The sequence below is a fragment of the Bidens hawaiensis genome, unplaced genomic scaffold (genome assembly GCF_021521415.1).
Source record: "Bidens hawaiensis isolate Kalapana, Puna unplaced genomic scaffold, B.hawaiensis_p1.1 tig00002236_1, whole genome shotgun sequence".
In the NCBI taxonomy this organism is placed as follows: Eukaryota; Viridiplantae; Streptophyta; class Magnoliopsida; order Asterales; family Asteraceae; genus Bidens; species Bidens hawaiensis.
In genome coordinates, this window is record NW_027491119.1 from 1,731,261 (window position 1) to 1,746,684 (window position 15,424).

At 32.5% G+C, this 15,424-nt stretch overlaps 2 protein-coding genes across 2 annotated transcripts; both read right to left on the bottom strand.

Moving 5' to 3' along the window:
• Window positions 1-3,833: 3,833 nt before the first annotated feature.
• LOC143612839 (3-hydroxyisobutyryl-CoA hydrolase 1-like) lies at window positions 3,834-9,553 on the bottom strand. Its single transcript, XM_077086725.1, has 13 exons — window positions 9,506-9,553; window positions 8,038-8,118; window positions 7,867-7,935; window positions 7,720-7,783; window positions 7,537-7,616; window positions 6,563-6,646; window positions 5,992-6,076; window positions 5,749-5,834; window positions 5,469-5,654; window positions 5,274-5,372; window positions 5,080-5,181; window positions 4,949-4,990; window positions 3,834-4,119 (listed from the first exon to the last, which is right to left on the bottom strand). The coding sequence occupies exons 1-13, from the start codon at window positions 9,521-9,523 to the stop codon at window positions 3,946-3,948; spliced, it is 1,170 nt and encodes a 389-aa protein (XP_076942840.1). The 5' UTR covers window positions 9,524-9,553; the 3' UTR covers window positions 3,834-3,945.
• Window positions 9,554-13,866: 4,313 nt separating this feature from the next.
• On the bottom strand, window positions 13,867-14,612 carry LOC143612850 (AT-hook motif nuclear-localized protein 23-like). The gene has a single exon (XM_077086731.1). It carries the CDS (start codon window positions 14,610-14,612, stop codon window positions 13,872-13,874), a length of 741 nt encoding a protein of 246 aa, XP_076942846.1. The 3' UTR covers window positions 13,867-13,871.
• Window positions 14,613-15,424: the final 812 nt, after the last annotated feature.

Below are 15,424 nucleotides of genomic sequence, written 5' to 3' on the forward strand. Positions count from 1 at the left end.
ATGGTTACCTGACCTCATACATTGTTTTTTTTATTGATTAATAGCTTATTTTAAGTTATTCGTAAACACGATACAAGTATTGAGTAACGCAGCGTGGAAAAATTGATGTTTGATCATGTTAAATAGAAAAAAAAATGAAAATTAAGTTACTTATAATATAGAAATTCAAAATTTATTTTTTATCTATTTATATTAGTGTTTTTAAAATTTTATTTAGCTTTGTGTGTATATATATACACACACACACACACATATAAAAGAACATCTCAATTCTAAGACCATGTGTAATGGTTTTAACTAATTGTTTAGTTAAAATGACACGTAGACGCCAAGTAGTCAAACATAAATTCACTAAAGCCTTTACCAGATTAAGTGTAGTGGTTTTAACTAACTGCAATTACTATCCAATAAATGTCAGCTTTCTTTTGATCAATTATTTGTTAACCGATTATAAATGTTTGGTCATGCTCGACTAAAAGTTTTACCCTAACTCAAACAACTTCGATTATCACTGTCATCCATCTCTTAGAAAGTAACTCGTTGGGTCCTTGATTCATTTTTTATAAAATTGAAGAGAATTCTGGAATGAAATATAAGAAATTATATAAAATAAATATATAGGAAGTTACCAATTAAAGAGTGAATTATGTAAATATGGAGCATGCATTAAATGTCCTCACCAATTAAAGCCCGTTAAGGCTATGGCGTAGAATGAAAGTAGTGCCAAAAAGGAAGTGCTGTAGTGGTGGTTAACACAATCTTGGCTGCCACGTTAGCATTGTTAGCGCCTCCATTTCACCACTACGTTCAGTCTAAGCCATTACCAGGCACTGAATTAGTGTTTCTTAGACCATATACATGCAAGTTAGCGATGAGTATGGATCTGTTTGATTCGTTTAATTTGGATTAAAACTGAAATTCTGGTTTTTAAGTTTTTAAAAACCGTCTATTTTTAGTTGGTTTCGAATTTTTCAGTCTTGTCATTTGGGCTTGAGAATTTCGGATGAAAAAAGTACGTTGGTAAAAAATAATGACTACATGCATGCCTAAATTTTTTTGTTAGTTACTAATTTACTTGATTGTTATGGGTTTAGCTAAAATACTTGGGTTAAAATATATAATAAATTATTATAATTTAATTAAAAATCAAAATACAAAAGAAAATCTATAATCTAGGCTTGTTTTTTTGGTTTGAACTACACACAAAATTAAAACCGAACCAAAAGTCCAGTCTTTACGAAAAATATACAACCAATCCAACCATCAACTTTTGTTTCAGTTCGGCTATATCGGCTTGATTTTTTCGGTTTTAGATCATTATTTTCAGTTTCATGCACATCCGTAATACACATATTCAACGTTTCTTATCCATCATTCAAAAATCATAATACATGACTTATATCTTTCTTTTTATTGGAATTATATATATCTCAATATCAATATTATTATTTAGTCAACTTTATTGCTTGAGTTATGGAGCAAACTAGATGTATACCTTCCAAATCTTGAATATTCGAATTAACAACTCAAACTTGCAATGAGCTAGTAGGTCAATATATTCAAACAAACAAATATAGTTTTTGGTTTAACTACTATGTGCTAATCACCCCAAAAATCAATATGATGACACTAACAAAATATATATATAAGTTTTATGCAATTATATAAAAAATATGCATTTGCTAGTTAGGTTAGACTATTTATCTTTTAAATTATAACATCACTCATATGATCCCTTTTCCCGTGTAGTAGTAGTAATAATAACAATAATATTAATATTAATATTAATAATAATAATTCATTTATGGATATATTTTTATTTATAACTCAGTAGTAAAACACTAATTAATTGGAACAGTTTTATGCCAATGAGCTTTAGCTCATCTGGCGTAGGAGAGTAAGTGAAGACTTGGTTTGAGGCTGTAAGATCTTAAGGTTGAATCCGATCTCAACCGAGTTTTATTACGGTGGGCATTCTGGCGGCGGGTTTTCCCCATAACAGAAGATGGCGAGCTTGGCCAACACACTACCTTCTGCGATCGCGGGCGTATGAGGTCACCTTTTGCCACTGGGTTACCCAGGATAGCATGACTTTATTCATTGGTCGTTTAGAAAAAAAAATTAGAATGGTTTTATAGTATGACTTATAATGAATTTAAGGAAACAATAATGAAATAGGCGCTCATGTTTGCGCCGAAAGTGGTCTCTAAATTTTTCTTGATTAATCGTCTAAATTTATTTCTCGCACTTCTCACAATTTCCCATAAGTTAAACAAAACGTCATTCAACAAAATAAATAAACAAAATATATAAATAAGCAAGACTTAGCACCCTTTAGCTTACTAATCCAAGTACTACAAAATTAAGCAATCCCAATATAAAACCATCCTCATGTGTAGACACAAGTAGCATGCCATTTTAAGTATAATATGACAACCACGAGGCATATAAAATCCAAACCAAACCTGTGTTTCAACAGTCGTATATATGTACCTTGTCATGTAACCTCATTAATACATATTTTATATATTATACAAATTTGATTTAGAAATAAAATACCAAAAAATTATTATAAATATATCAATATGGAGACCACGGATTACTAGTTTATGAAGAATGTGCTCCCACACGCATACATTTATATATATTATGTGAACATAAATCATAACGATCATACTAATGGAATCATATATATTTCAAGATTATTAAATATAATTAATATTTTAAAATATGTGAAGCAAAAAGGTGCTAATGATTAATCTAGATTAATCTATGTTTGTAGCTTTTGTAATGTAATTAAGATCTAAAGTAATCTACGGTGTATGTCCAAACTTTAATATAAATTAGGGCTGTTCAAAATGTCCGAGGCTCGAGGCTCGCTCGAAAATAACCCGAAAAAACTCGGGTCGAAAAAAGCTCGATTCTAAATGAGCTCGGCTCATGTCTCGGTCTTGGCTTGACTCGTTAGCTTGGCTCGTTGGCTCATTTAGATGTAACCCTAAATTTTAATATCTAATAATAATAGCATACAAGAAATAAATAAATAAAAGCTATACATATATTATGACGCTCGATCTCTAAAACCTTATATAAAAAAAATAACAAAAGTAAAACATATAAAGTTATAAATTCTCTAGTTTATAAAATTTATACAACATGCATGTTAAAATTTTAATTTTTGTCTTTTATATATCAAAATTTGTAAAACAAAAAATTAAAAAAAAAAAAAGTTAAAAATTAAAAAAATTAAAGGAGCTCGGTTTTTCAGCTCGATTAAGAAAACGAGCCGAACTCAATTAAGTTTGAGCTCGAGCACACCCTAGCTTGACTCGACTCGGCTCGATTACAACCATAAATTATAAATAAGTGTGCAAACAAACCAGGCTGGTCGAGCTCGAATCAATAAAAAAAGCGTGAAACGAGCAAAGATTTTTTGAGCTCGAGGCCTCAAATGAAGCTCATTTAGTTATCGAGTTCAAGCCTTGTATGAGAAGCTCGTTTAAGCTCGCCAAGCCTTTTGTATATAAATGTTACCCTTTTGGACTTTTATTATGTGTTAACACTTCACAACCGAGCTCGAGCTAGATCGAGCCAAGCTTTAGCTCGTTTAAGGTACAAAACAAGCTTGAGCCAAGCTTAGGCTCGCTTAAGTTTTTTTCTCAAAATATATTAAAATAATAAAAAAGCGTATATAAACCCGTTAATAAATAATAAACGAGCCGATTCCGAGCTTGGAAAAACAACTCACAAGCTGAGCTCGAGCTTTAGAAAAAGAGCTCGAGCCTGGTCAAGCTCGGACTCGGCTCAGCTAGTTTACACACCTAAATATAAGCCAAATGTTTTAGTCATTAAAAAGCAACAAATATAAAGACTTAAATTCATTAGAACATAGAATACATCTTTAACAAACAACATAGCTACAAACAAATGTAGTATGACTGATTATTATTTTGACATTATCCCAATTTTAATGGTTCGGAGCTTAGAAATGGCATATGAAGGTAAGTTTGACTTTGACCTAGCAGGGAGTTTGAGATCTTGCCAATCTTTATCATCTAATGCCTCAAAGTAATGGTCCACCATATCCTTGCTCACAAACTCCAGTTTTGAAGGATTCCACTGAAATATAAAAATCGAAAGAAAGAAACCGTCAATAGATATCACAAATTGCAGCCTGTTTTTATGCAAATGGGTTGGTTTGGGTTGCGTTATATTTCTAATGGGTCAAATGCATTAAACCTTCTAATAGATGTACATGAAACCGAAAAAGCCGACCAGTGACCAAAAAAGCCCGAAATAAATGAATCCAAACAAAAAACAACGGCTTGGTTTTATGTTTTGGTAAAAAACAAATTTTTGGTTAGGTTCGGTTTTGCATGTAATTAAAACTGAAAAAACCAAACTAAAACGAATATATGGATTTTCAAATTTGAATGTAAAGTAATTTTTATGAATTTAATAAATAGTGTGAGCCAATATTTTTTCGGTCCAGATTATAATATTCACTTAAACGTTAATTTTTAAAAAAAGTTTAGGCCCAAATTCATTATTTTGGACCAATTTCTTTTTTAGCTCAAACATTTCAAGCCCAAATGGTAAAACCGGAACGGCGGAACCGAATCAAACCTGAACCGAAAAGAAAAAAAAACAAAACCGAATTGTTTACAAAATTTAAAAACCTAATTTTCGGTTTTTAATTCGGTTTGAGCCCAAACCAACCAATGCACACCCCTACCTTCTAATTCACTTGAATAAGAAAGGCTAGATTGTTATCACAATAATATAGTTTTGTAATCAGATTAAAAAAAGTTTCCATCTAGAATAAGGAAACAGAACTGTTTGCAGGTAGGTCCAAGTGTCCAACCTGATCCGACTCACTAAAACATTTGACCCGTATCAGTTTTGACCATTTACCCAGGCCGCCCAATTACCCAAAACTGTCTTTTACCTCTGGATTTTTATCCTTGTCAATCAGCAAAGCTCTACATCCCTGCATTAGAACATATGGTTAATAGTTAAATATTTCTTTTTAAATTAGTCAACAATTGACATTTAAAGAAAATAGTAATAAATTGGCACCTCAAAGAAATCCCTGCTATATTTTCCTTGCATGACGGTACAAACCATACGGTATTCACGGGTAAGACACTGACCAACACCTTCAAGTCTCCCTTCTCGAATCTGCACAATTCAAGAAAATTGTATAATATATGCTTTGTGTTATAAATAAGTTTATAAAAACATTTAATATCATGAACAAAGTGAATATTTACAGAGCGAAGAGAAATTTTGAGACTCGTTGGTGATGCTGTCTTTAAGGATTTGATAGTCCATGAGATCCAATCATCCATGTTTTTATCAGCCTCTTTCTCCTACCAAAACACAATAAATTTTACAAACGGGCAAAAACGTAAATTCACGCCAAAAAATGCAGGAAAACTAGTATGTTTCATGTTGATGGGACTTACAAGCGCAGAGATAATTTCTTCAACAGTTCTCCGAGAGAAACACCTATTAATTGTTTTCAACCGAAAATATTGACTATTTTCTTTCAATTTAGGATTTTTGTTTGAGAAACCGTCTATAATATTGTTGACAATATTTGTATCGTCCATATTCGCTTTGCGTAACGCGTCTTCCAATAATGATAATTTCTGTTTAAAGACAGAATACACATATGTCAAGTCTAGAGATAAAGTAATGGCACATATATTTTTCTAAATCTTGAAAATCAAAAATGGAATGTACCTCTAACGGGACGAAGTGGGTTGCAAGACCACATGCAAGCATTTCAGCACCATCCAATCTAGCGCCCGTAAGACCAACATATTCTCCTGCCAGAAATGAACATAAAGTTTAAAAATAGCATGCATCGCAAAACTTAAATTGCCAAATAATATCATTCATGGACCTAAAAAAATTATTTCATTAAGATCATATTCTATTGTATAAACAGACACCATAAGAGTAATAAGATCAAATTGGAATTACCAAAGAATCCTGGTAGTCTTGTTAAATAATAAGAGGCACCTACATCTGGGAATAACCCTAGTGCAGTCTCTGGCATTGCAAAAACCTGCAAATATTTACCATCAAATTTGTTAAAACATTAAAAATTGTGTTTTTTTTTCAGAAAAAAATACCAGGATTATGGAATATTAATAGATTATATATATAAGATCTCAGAATCATTTAAGAACTTAAAAGTTCTTAATTTTTTTGGAGTTGCAATGTTTATTCAATATTCATCACTCCTGAAATTAAAGGAAAAATTGAACAAATTTCGTTTATTTATAAAACGTAATATTACCTACACATAACCTACACGAGTGTGGATAAACGCTTAAAATAAAGTAAAAGCATATGAACATATTAGTTTAACGGTTTATTTACGTAACTCACATATATATTTATATGCAAGAAGTGAAAACATGAACCATTAATATAAAAATTAAACGCTTTAGGTGCTCTCGCAATAATTTAGTGTTCTGTAATAAACCTTAAATACACACAAACATGTATATATAAGGCGAAAATTGATGCTTGAGAGTTAGTTTCTTACCGTATTATCAGTAACAACTCGAAATCTACCATGTATTGAAACGCCTGCACCACCTCCCATTACAATCCCTCTAAGGAGTGATACCTTCAAGTTAACATAAAGATAATCACACATATTGTAACCAAAAATGCACAAATATGACTTTTGCGGTTAATAAACAAACTAGTATATTTACCCGCGCGCTTTGCAGCGCGTGGCAACATTTATCATGCGCATGATGTTTTTTTCCTATTTATACATTTTGCAAAATACCAATTCAAAAACTTTTAATAAATTCATATGTAAAATGAAGTCAAAGGCTATATTGAAATGAAGAAATATTGCGAGAAAGTATACTCCGAGAAACCAACATCAAGAAAAGAAAACAACAGCAAGAAAAATATGAAAAAAAGGAGGCATGTAACATGAGAAGTACAATTCCACGTAGAAGGCAAACATAATAATATATAAGATCAGCAATAGACCTGATGCAACAAAGGAAGTACAACATAGGGATGAGCTCGGGATGGTACCAGTACTGATCTCGAAAATTTGAAATATTTGATACCGGTACTGACATGTTCGGTTTGGTACCGGTATTGGTTCGGTATCGGTACGGTACCGGTATTTCGAGCAAAATTGGGGAAATATCGGTACCATACCGAACCGTACCAGTACAGGTACCGTAGCGATACCGAAAACTTAAAACTTGGTACCGATTTGGTACCGACATCACCGAATTCGGTACCGGTACCAAAAACGCTCATCCCTAGTACAACATGCTATAAACATATACAAATGGTTTTTACTATAGAAAATAGAAATAAGTTGAAGTTCTAACTACCTAGAAGAAAAGTTACTTTCTCTTTACATGTGTTCAAAAATAAGTGGCTAGTGTTCATGAATAGTGATTTTTGTGAGTTAACTAACATTTGCTTTTTAATATATATATAATGTCTTGGTATAAAAACATCGTCAATTCTGAGAGCTGTTACCTGTGGTTTGCTGTAAGTTGCCAACAAATAGTTCAATGTAAACTCTTTTGAAAAAAAATCTGCTCCTACTTTCCAGCTACCTGATACAAAAATATCAAGTAACAACAAAACACCATTAAAAATTCAAATTCATGAGAACAATTTGCAGGTACTACTATTGTGAATATCGACAAAGACATTAACCTTTCTTAATATCGTTAACAACACCTGCAACATCACCACCAGCACAGAAAGCCCTTCCTTCACCCTACACACATATATTCCCTTACAAATCATCTGCATAATAAAATGAAAGAATAAAAACTTAACTTGGTTTTCATATCACAGTACCTTCATAATAATAAGCTTGACATTTGGATCCTCCACATATGCATGAAAAACTTCCAAGAGCCGGTATACCTAGAAAGATAAATACAAATGATACGCCAACTTTTCCTTTCAGTTACAATATTTCAAGTGTATGTGTGGCATTTGACGGAAACGATATATTTCTCGTCTTACCATTTCTGATGAAAGCGCATTTAGTTGCTTAGGCCTGTTCAATATAATGATCCTCACATTTGAGCTCTCTGTTATCAGTACCTGCCAAATGAAAAAAAAAACTAACTATTTAAATACTAACTACTCTTTTCACAAAATGTTATAGCTAATTGAACAACACCAAGTTGAACAGTTGTTATTTGGTGCGACTGTTAATTGCCTATTTGCGTGAATTGAGTAATTGACTGTTTAGTCTATTTGGTTGCTAAATAGCAGACTTTGTGTTGAAAGGTAGTTACACAGAGCGTATGCATAAAAAGCATCCGTAAATACATACAAACGGATCAAAATTGTGCATATCAGACTAAACAGTTTGCACTAGTCCCCACAAACAACACTGCGAACATGTCAGTACACATACATAGTTAGAGCTGTAAACGAACCGACCAAACAAGGCCTCGTTCATGATCGTCCGTTAAAGCTTTTATCGGAAACGAAATTTTCTGTCTGCGTTCGTTCATTAAGAAATGAACTTGTTCGTGAACGGTTCACGAATACAAACGAACGAACATAAATGAACACAAACAACGTTTTATTTGATTTGCTAGCCGAAAATAGTCACCATCAATGGTTCGGTCCAGCTACCAAGTTTGTGGCATGGCTTTCTAACATTCATAATTTCATATTCATATGTTAAATTTACACATAAATAAATCACATAATACTGGTGTATAACTTTGTTTTATAGCCAATAATTTTGCTTAAATCTATATGATAAGATTAGTAAAGTCATTAAAAGGTATTCAAAACCTTTAACGAACATAAACAAACGTAAACACATACATTATCAAATGTTCATGAACACAATAGAACGAACACAACCTCTATTCGTGTTCGTGCTCGTTCATTTAGTTAATCAGACGAAATTCCTTGTTCAATTTCGTTCCTTAATCCGCCAAACAGTTCACCTTCTTTCACGGTTGGTGAGCACAGTTCGGTCCAGTTGATAACCTCAACCAAATTAACCAATCTGTCATCGTTTACTTTTGGTTCGGTTTGGTTAACGATTCGGTTAATGCTCACCCCTACCAAAAAGTAAAAACCTTTAACGAACACACATAAACAGACAAACATAAACGAACACAATTGAACGGAAATGACCTCTGTTCGTGTTCGTTCATTTATTAAACGAACGAACATAAACAAACTTCCACCGATCAGTTCGCGGAACCTTTAAAGCCCTAACTACAGTACTCAATCCTTTGACCATTAGCTAAAAGAACAACATTTTAATTAGGGCTTAGTTCTGACAATAGTTTTAGGTCACGATAAGTTACAAGTTACAAGTTACAGTTCAAATCAAACACTCTAATGCGATTAAAATGATAACCTAAGCATAATTAAACATGTATAAACTACAATTAACTAAATAACAGTTCGCAATTTCATTATGGATCAATCAAATAATAATAATATATAGAAAGAGTACCTGATTCGTTGGCGCCATGAAGATCAAGCTATTTTAAAACCGACTGATTCGTTACGGTGGTTGAGACGGTTAATATCAAGTACAGTGATGATGATCTTCAATCGGCTCTTATACTACTATAGCAGTCGGTAACTAAGGTTAACTATTGATAAACTAAACAAAACGCTGACGTAAAAACGTTAAGCCACACACGCTCATTGTATCGTGTTAACACATAAAAATTAGACTGAAACATAAAATAAAGAAAAAAGTAGCTAAATCAACTTAACATCTGTGCATTGTGATAAGGCCGTTAAACGGGAACATAGACATAAAAACGTTCAACCACACACACGCGTTGCAGCGCGTTAACTCGTTAAATTTAAAGGTAAACGTTAAACAAAAAAGTTGTAAAAGATGAAAAGTATATGGGACCAAAGTTGAAATTGGAAAATTGTTGACGACTAAAACTAAAAAAAAAATGTGACATATTTGTAAACTATGAAAAGTGTAGGGACCAAAAGTAAAAATGAAAGACAGATAAAATAGAATATTACATGGTACAGACTTGATTGCACAATGTACAAAAGACTAATGCATAGCTCTCCAACTTTTGTTATTATATAAATTTCTGTGATGAATTACATAGCGTGCGGATCGGTGCGGTTTTGAGCTAAAAGCATAAGACTAAAAGCGAAAATCAAATTTGTAATTTTTTTTGGAGAAACATTTGGCTTTAGTGTTTTTGTTTTCAGGTTCAATTCGGTTTTGCTAATCAGACGTAAAAAAAAACTGAACCGAGATATTGACATTGGGCTTCATATTTATTTATTTTATTTTAGTTTAATTAATGGTTAATGGTATATTGAACATTTAGTCATCGGTAAGTTCGCCTTTAATGGTTAAGGTTCGGTTATTACGATTTTCTTAGCTTCTTTCTTTTTTTTTTCTTTTCTTTTTTTTGTTATTTTGGTTTGGTTCTTCACAAAACCCAAAACCAATAGTTTGGTTTTCACTAAAGTTTAAAACCGAACCATTGATTTCTAATTCGGTTTGGTTTTTCGGTTTCAATTTAGTTTTTCCGGTTTCGTGTACACCCCTACTTCAAATGAACACTAGCTTGTATGGTTGTTTCAACTTTATGACATGCATGATGTGGTGGTGTAATACGATGTACGACCTCGTATGACTAGTTTGTATGCTGTGTGGATTGTATTATCACATGGTTTGTGTGGCACGTGGGTGACGTGTAATTCGTATGCTTGTGGTGTTTCTTTTGTTACGTGCATTTTATTTGTTTTTAACTTTTTATTAGTAACAAGGTTATTTGATTTTCATATATGAAATTTAAGAGGGAAAAGAAATATAAATCTATCAACTTAACTTCAATAGTTCAATCTCGGTACCTTGAAGACTTATAGAAAAAAAAGAAAAAGGCCGCCACTAAAAAAGAATTTTGATGACAACATATCAAAACAATAGAAATAGAACTTTCGACTTGGTGAATAATATTGAAAAATGAATAATCACTTTTACATTCTGAATAATCACTTTAGATTGTTTTAACCCATATAAAGATTTAATCGAATTTGTCTAGACTCGGATATTTTTAATTCCAATTCAACTATTGAATGCCTCTGGTCTAGATGATCAAGTTCTAAGTTCTCTAATACATCTAGACTTATGGTCACTATGAGGACAATGGCATCAAGATTATGTTAAATATCAGGAGATTGAAAACCTATTTACCATTTTTGTTTTCAAACACTAATGCCATGATGGGGGATTTTTAAGTGTGAGAAAAGTCGAAGTTATCGATCCTCCAAACGATCGGATGCCAAGCTTAGGATGACTATCATTACAAAAATCTTAATAACTACCGTTTTTTATAAAAAAAAATTGTATGTTAATTTTATTTTATTGTAGTTTTATCACTTTTTATATCTATATTTACGATTACAATTATGAAAATTAGTTTTTACACATATCTATATGTAAGTTTGTTATTACATAAATTTTACACTGATACAAACTTGTGATTTATATATGTAATAAAAAAATTTATATATAAAATATGATAAAACTAGTCTTAAACAACGTTAATATATGAAAAAAAATCAAAAAAACGTTTGGTTATTTTGAGTTCCTGAAAGTTCTTAATTTTTTTAGAGTCCTGAAATGATGCATTGCTAATCCGCCAAGATTATATACTCAAGCAAGTTTCCACATAGCCTCGATATACAACTGCATTGATCTACTAGCTTTCATCACTTTAGTCCCATACTTTAGGGGTGTACACTTTAACCTGAAATTAACTTGTAACCATAGTAGCTTCTCTTTGATTTGGTATTGCAATTTCAGCTTGAAATTCTTGAAGATTCATAACTTGAAATTCAATATTTTCGAAAAGAACAAGAGTGAGGAAGGTGTAGGGAGGGAAAGAGAAAGAGATTCTCATAATAGCGATACGATAGGCACATGCTACTTGTCACATGGTAGTTGGCCAAGTGGTAGAGTCGCATATCTTTAGGTGGGAAGTCTCATGTTCAGTATATGATTATAGAGTTAGCTTGCAAAGTTTAAGAGTAGCGTAGATTGCCGTTGAAAAAAGAAAAATATAAAATAAATAAAATGGTACATGCTATTTCAATAGGGAAACAAAGATGAATAAGATACGTCTTGTATGTTGATCGTTGGCTGGTATGAAATTGAACAACAATGAATCGATATCAAGATGAACAAACTAATTAGATTCACTCTTATTAATATGAATTCAAAATACAAACGATTATATAAAGAAATTACAACGAAAATGAAGTAAACGGAAGGTAAACCCTAATTACACTGCTAACCACCGTAATTCTAATTTGTCAATAATGGTCCCCTACTTCACACTTATCAGAACTTATCCAAACCTTCCTGTAACTAAAAGATAGTTACAAAAACACCCCTTTAAGTTTCAATCACTTAACATATTCCAACCAAACCTTTAACAATGGTTGCATGAGTGACTTTTTAAATGCTAGGCAGCACTAACATATATAAGAATGGGATCAAAGGTGTTACATCACAAGAATTGATCATTTATATCCCATAATCACTTCAGTTCTTTTTATAATTTTACTTGCTCATACCCATATTTTATTTTCCTAAGTACTTATCTATATTTGCATCCACAAATCATGGTACAGATATAGTATAACACTAAATATTACTTTTCACTTTAAGATATATAAAAAGCCATGAAACTAGGTAATAGTACGACTGTAAACTAGTTTCACTTTATTACTTTTATTTATACTTTTTTTTATTTATATATCGTCAACAACCGAAGATTAAAGTGGTTATTGAGGAATCTATCGGTGATCCTCCATCACTAATAATATTTCCATGTCCCGTGAGTTACCAAGGAACATTATTAAGGGATTAACAATGGCTTAAGTGGTGTTAGGTTTTTCAGAAAAGGTCTTGTTGGCCTCTTTTGTCTGCGTCCGTATGGATCACACGCAGACAATGAATCTCACTAGTGGCCAAAAAGTATCCTCCAATGCCCAAGAATTCTTCTCAAGTGAAAATCACACTATTAGCCACGGTTTACCAACAATGGATCTCAATCTAACAAATAGTTTTACAAGCCTGAGTGGTAATCTTCTCAGAATTCCAAGCCTCAGTTACCAACATATTACCAAGGGATTTCGGGTTCCGAACAAAATAGACGAAGCTTTAGCATTCTTTTTGGTATTGTATGATCACTAATTCTTTGAATTTTGGTATTGTATGCATAGAAACTAAAACTATATTAACGTTTAAAGTAAAAAATGATTGATTGAACTCTAATCAATCAAAACAATATATTATGTTTGATGCCAACAACCGATAAAGAAGATTAATTAGTTTAATATTCACGTTGATTTAGAATAAAATATTGTCGTGTTATGAATATGTGACCATCTTTAAACATTTTTATATTATAATCAAAAGACTCATCAAACCCAATAAAGATGATTAATTAGTTTAATATTCACCCTACCACTTGTTGCAATTTGCAAATCTTGCTTTTTAAAATAACATAATAGTTTCACAAATACACAAACAAAGATAATTAATCTGATCTTAAATCATAATTCACAAAATTTAAAAAAAAAAAAACCTAAAAGCTAGAAATTGATTCAACAAATGAAAACCCTAATGAATATGCCAATAAGTTGATATCTTGATGACAAATGTTGGTAAATGATAATTGTTGAATGATGATATTCATAGGTTTTATCTTACCTTTTTATTAGGGTAACGAGAGGCTCAGGATGATCAGCATAGCCAACGAAGAAAAATTAAATGAGTGAAGAAAAACCGATGATGACTAAATTCCATCCTGTGTCCACCCTTATCAGAAAGGCGGCCTACTAGGCGCGTTACCCGACCAACCACCACTACCGTCCACAGGCAACTGAACATTAGGCATATTAAGCGGTAAATTAAAAAAAGGCAAACCCATAGACGCGGGGTCAGGAAACGCGTTCCCACCATTCCCATCACCGTCCCCACCACCACCACCACTACCCGCCGCCTCGTCCTCTTCCAACGGCAACCTCTCATACGCCACATTCGTAAACGAAGCCGCGATAACAATAACCGGACCCGAAGCCACAACATTCCCACCCACCACTTGCCCTTGCCCACCCGCCAAATAAATAGTTAAACTCGTAGCCCCTGGCGGCGCAGGCGGCGGTAAAAACGAACCCGACAACGACAATATCTCAAACCGACCATGAAGTGTCAACACAGAGCCATTAGACGCAGGTTGTCTTAAACTAACGTTGTTAACTGTCCCAGTACCACTAACTATACAAATCCCACGTTGTCTTTTCCTAGCATAATCAGCAGCTGACTCAAACACATCACATCCATTGCTTATTTCCAATATATGAGCTCGTAAAGTGTTGGCGGATTCTCTGGTGATAATAACCGGTGGCTTTGGCTTGTTCTTGGACCCGGGAGGACGGCCACGTGGACGGCGGCCGGAGGTGTCGGCGGAGCCGGGGGTGGTGGTGTTGGTGTCGTCGTGGTCTTCGGAGGGTTGTGGGATTTGGAGGTGGAGGTCATGGAATGAGTTAGGGTTGGTGGCCATGGGTTTGTAGAAGGTGGGAGTAATGGTACAAAGAAGAATAATAAAGTATGGTGGAGTGGAGGAAATATAGGTTTTAAAAAAGAACACATGAACACATGATAAGGTTGTTTTCTATTACATGAAAAGGAAAGTGTAACCCTACATGGGAAATTAATAATATTTATATATTTAAATTATTGAGTGATTTTAATTAAACAATACTTTCATATATTTTAGTTGAGTTATTTGTTTAAATAATTGAGTGATTACATATTTTTGTTGTAAACAAATAGATAATTAAATATGAGGCGGGATCCTGTATAAATAAAATTAGCATATTAAATATATAAATAATAGGGTAATTACAGTTTTGAATTAGAGTGAGAATGTGTGTAGTGGATGGATCATTCATACAACTAATAGATAGTCAAGTTTATTTCATTCATCACCTTATTATTATTAATTTTTTTTTACAGAAATAAAACAAATTAAATTCATTAAATAAAACATAACTAAAGCCAGCCTACTAATCATTGAGCAGATTCTTGTTTATTTAGATATACACTTGTTTTATTACGATAAAAGTCATTTGCATTTGTTCATGCACATTAGATATATACTTGTTTATTTAAATAGTTGAGAGGCCCAAACTTTAAAACAAAAGAAATTTTATTTATATATTTTTGAATATATATATATATATATATATATATTCTTAATGTTTAAACTCAATTACTCAATACATTTAAGCCTATTTTTATAATATTTTTTTCAACAAACCAAAGCAGATCATAATTAAGTAAAAGCTCATTTAAAAATTTAACTGTTTTAAT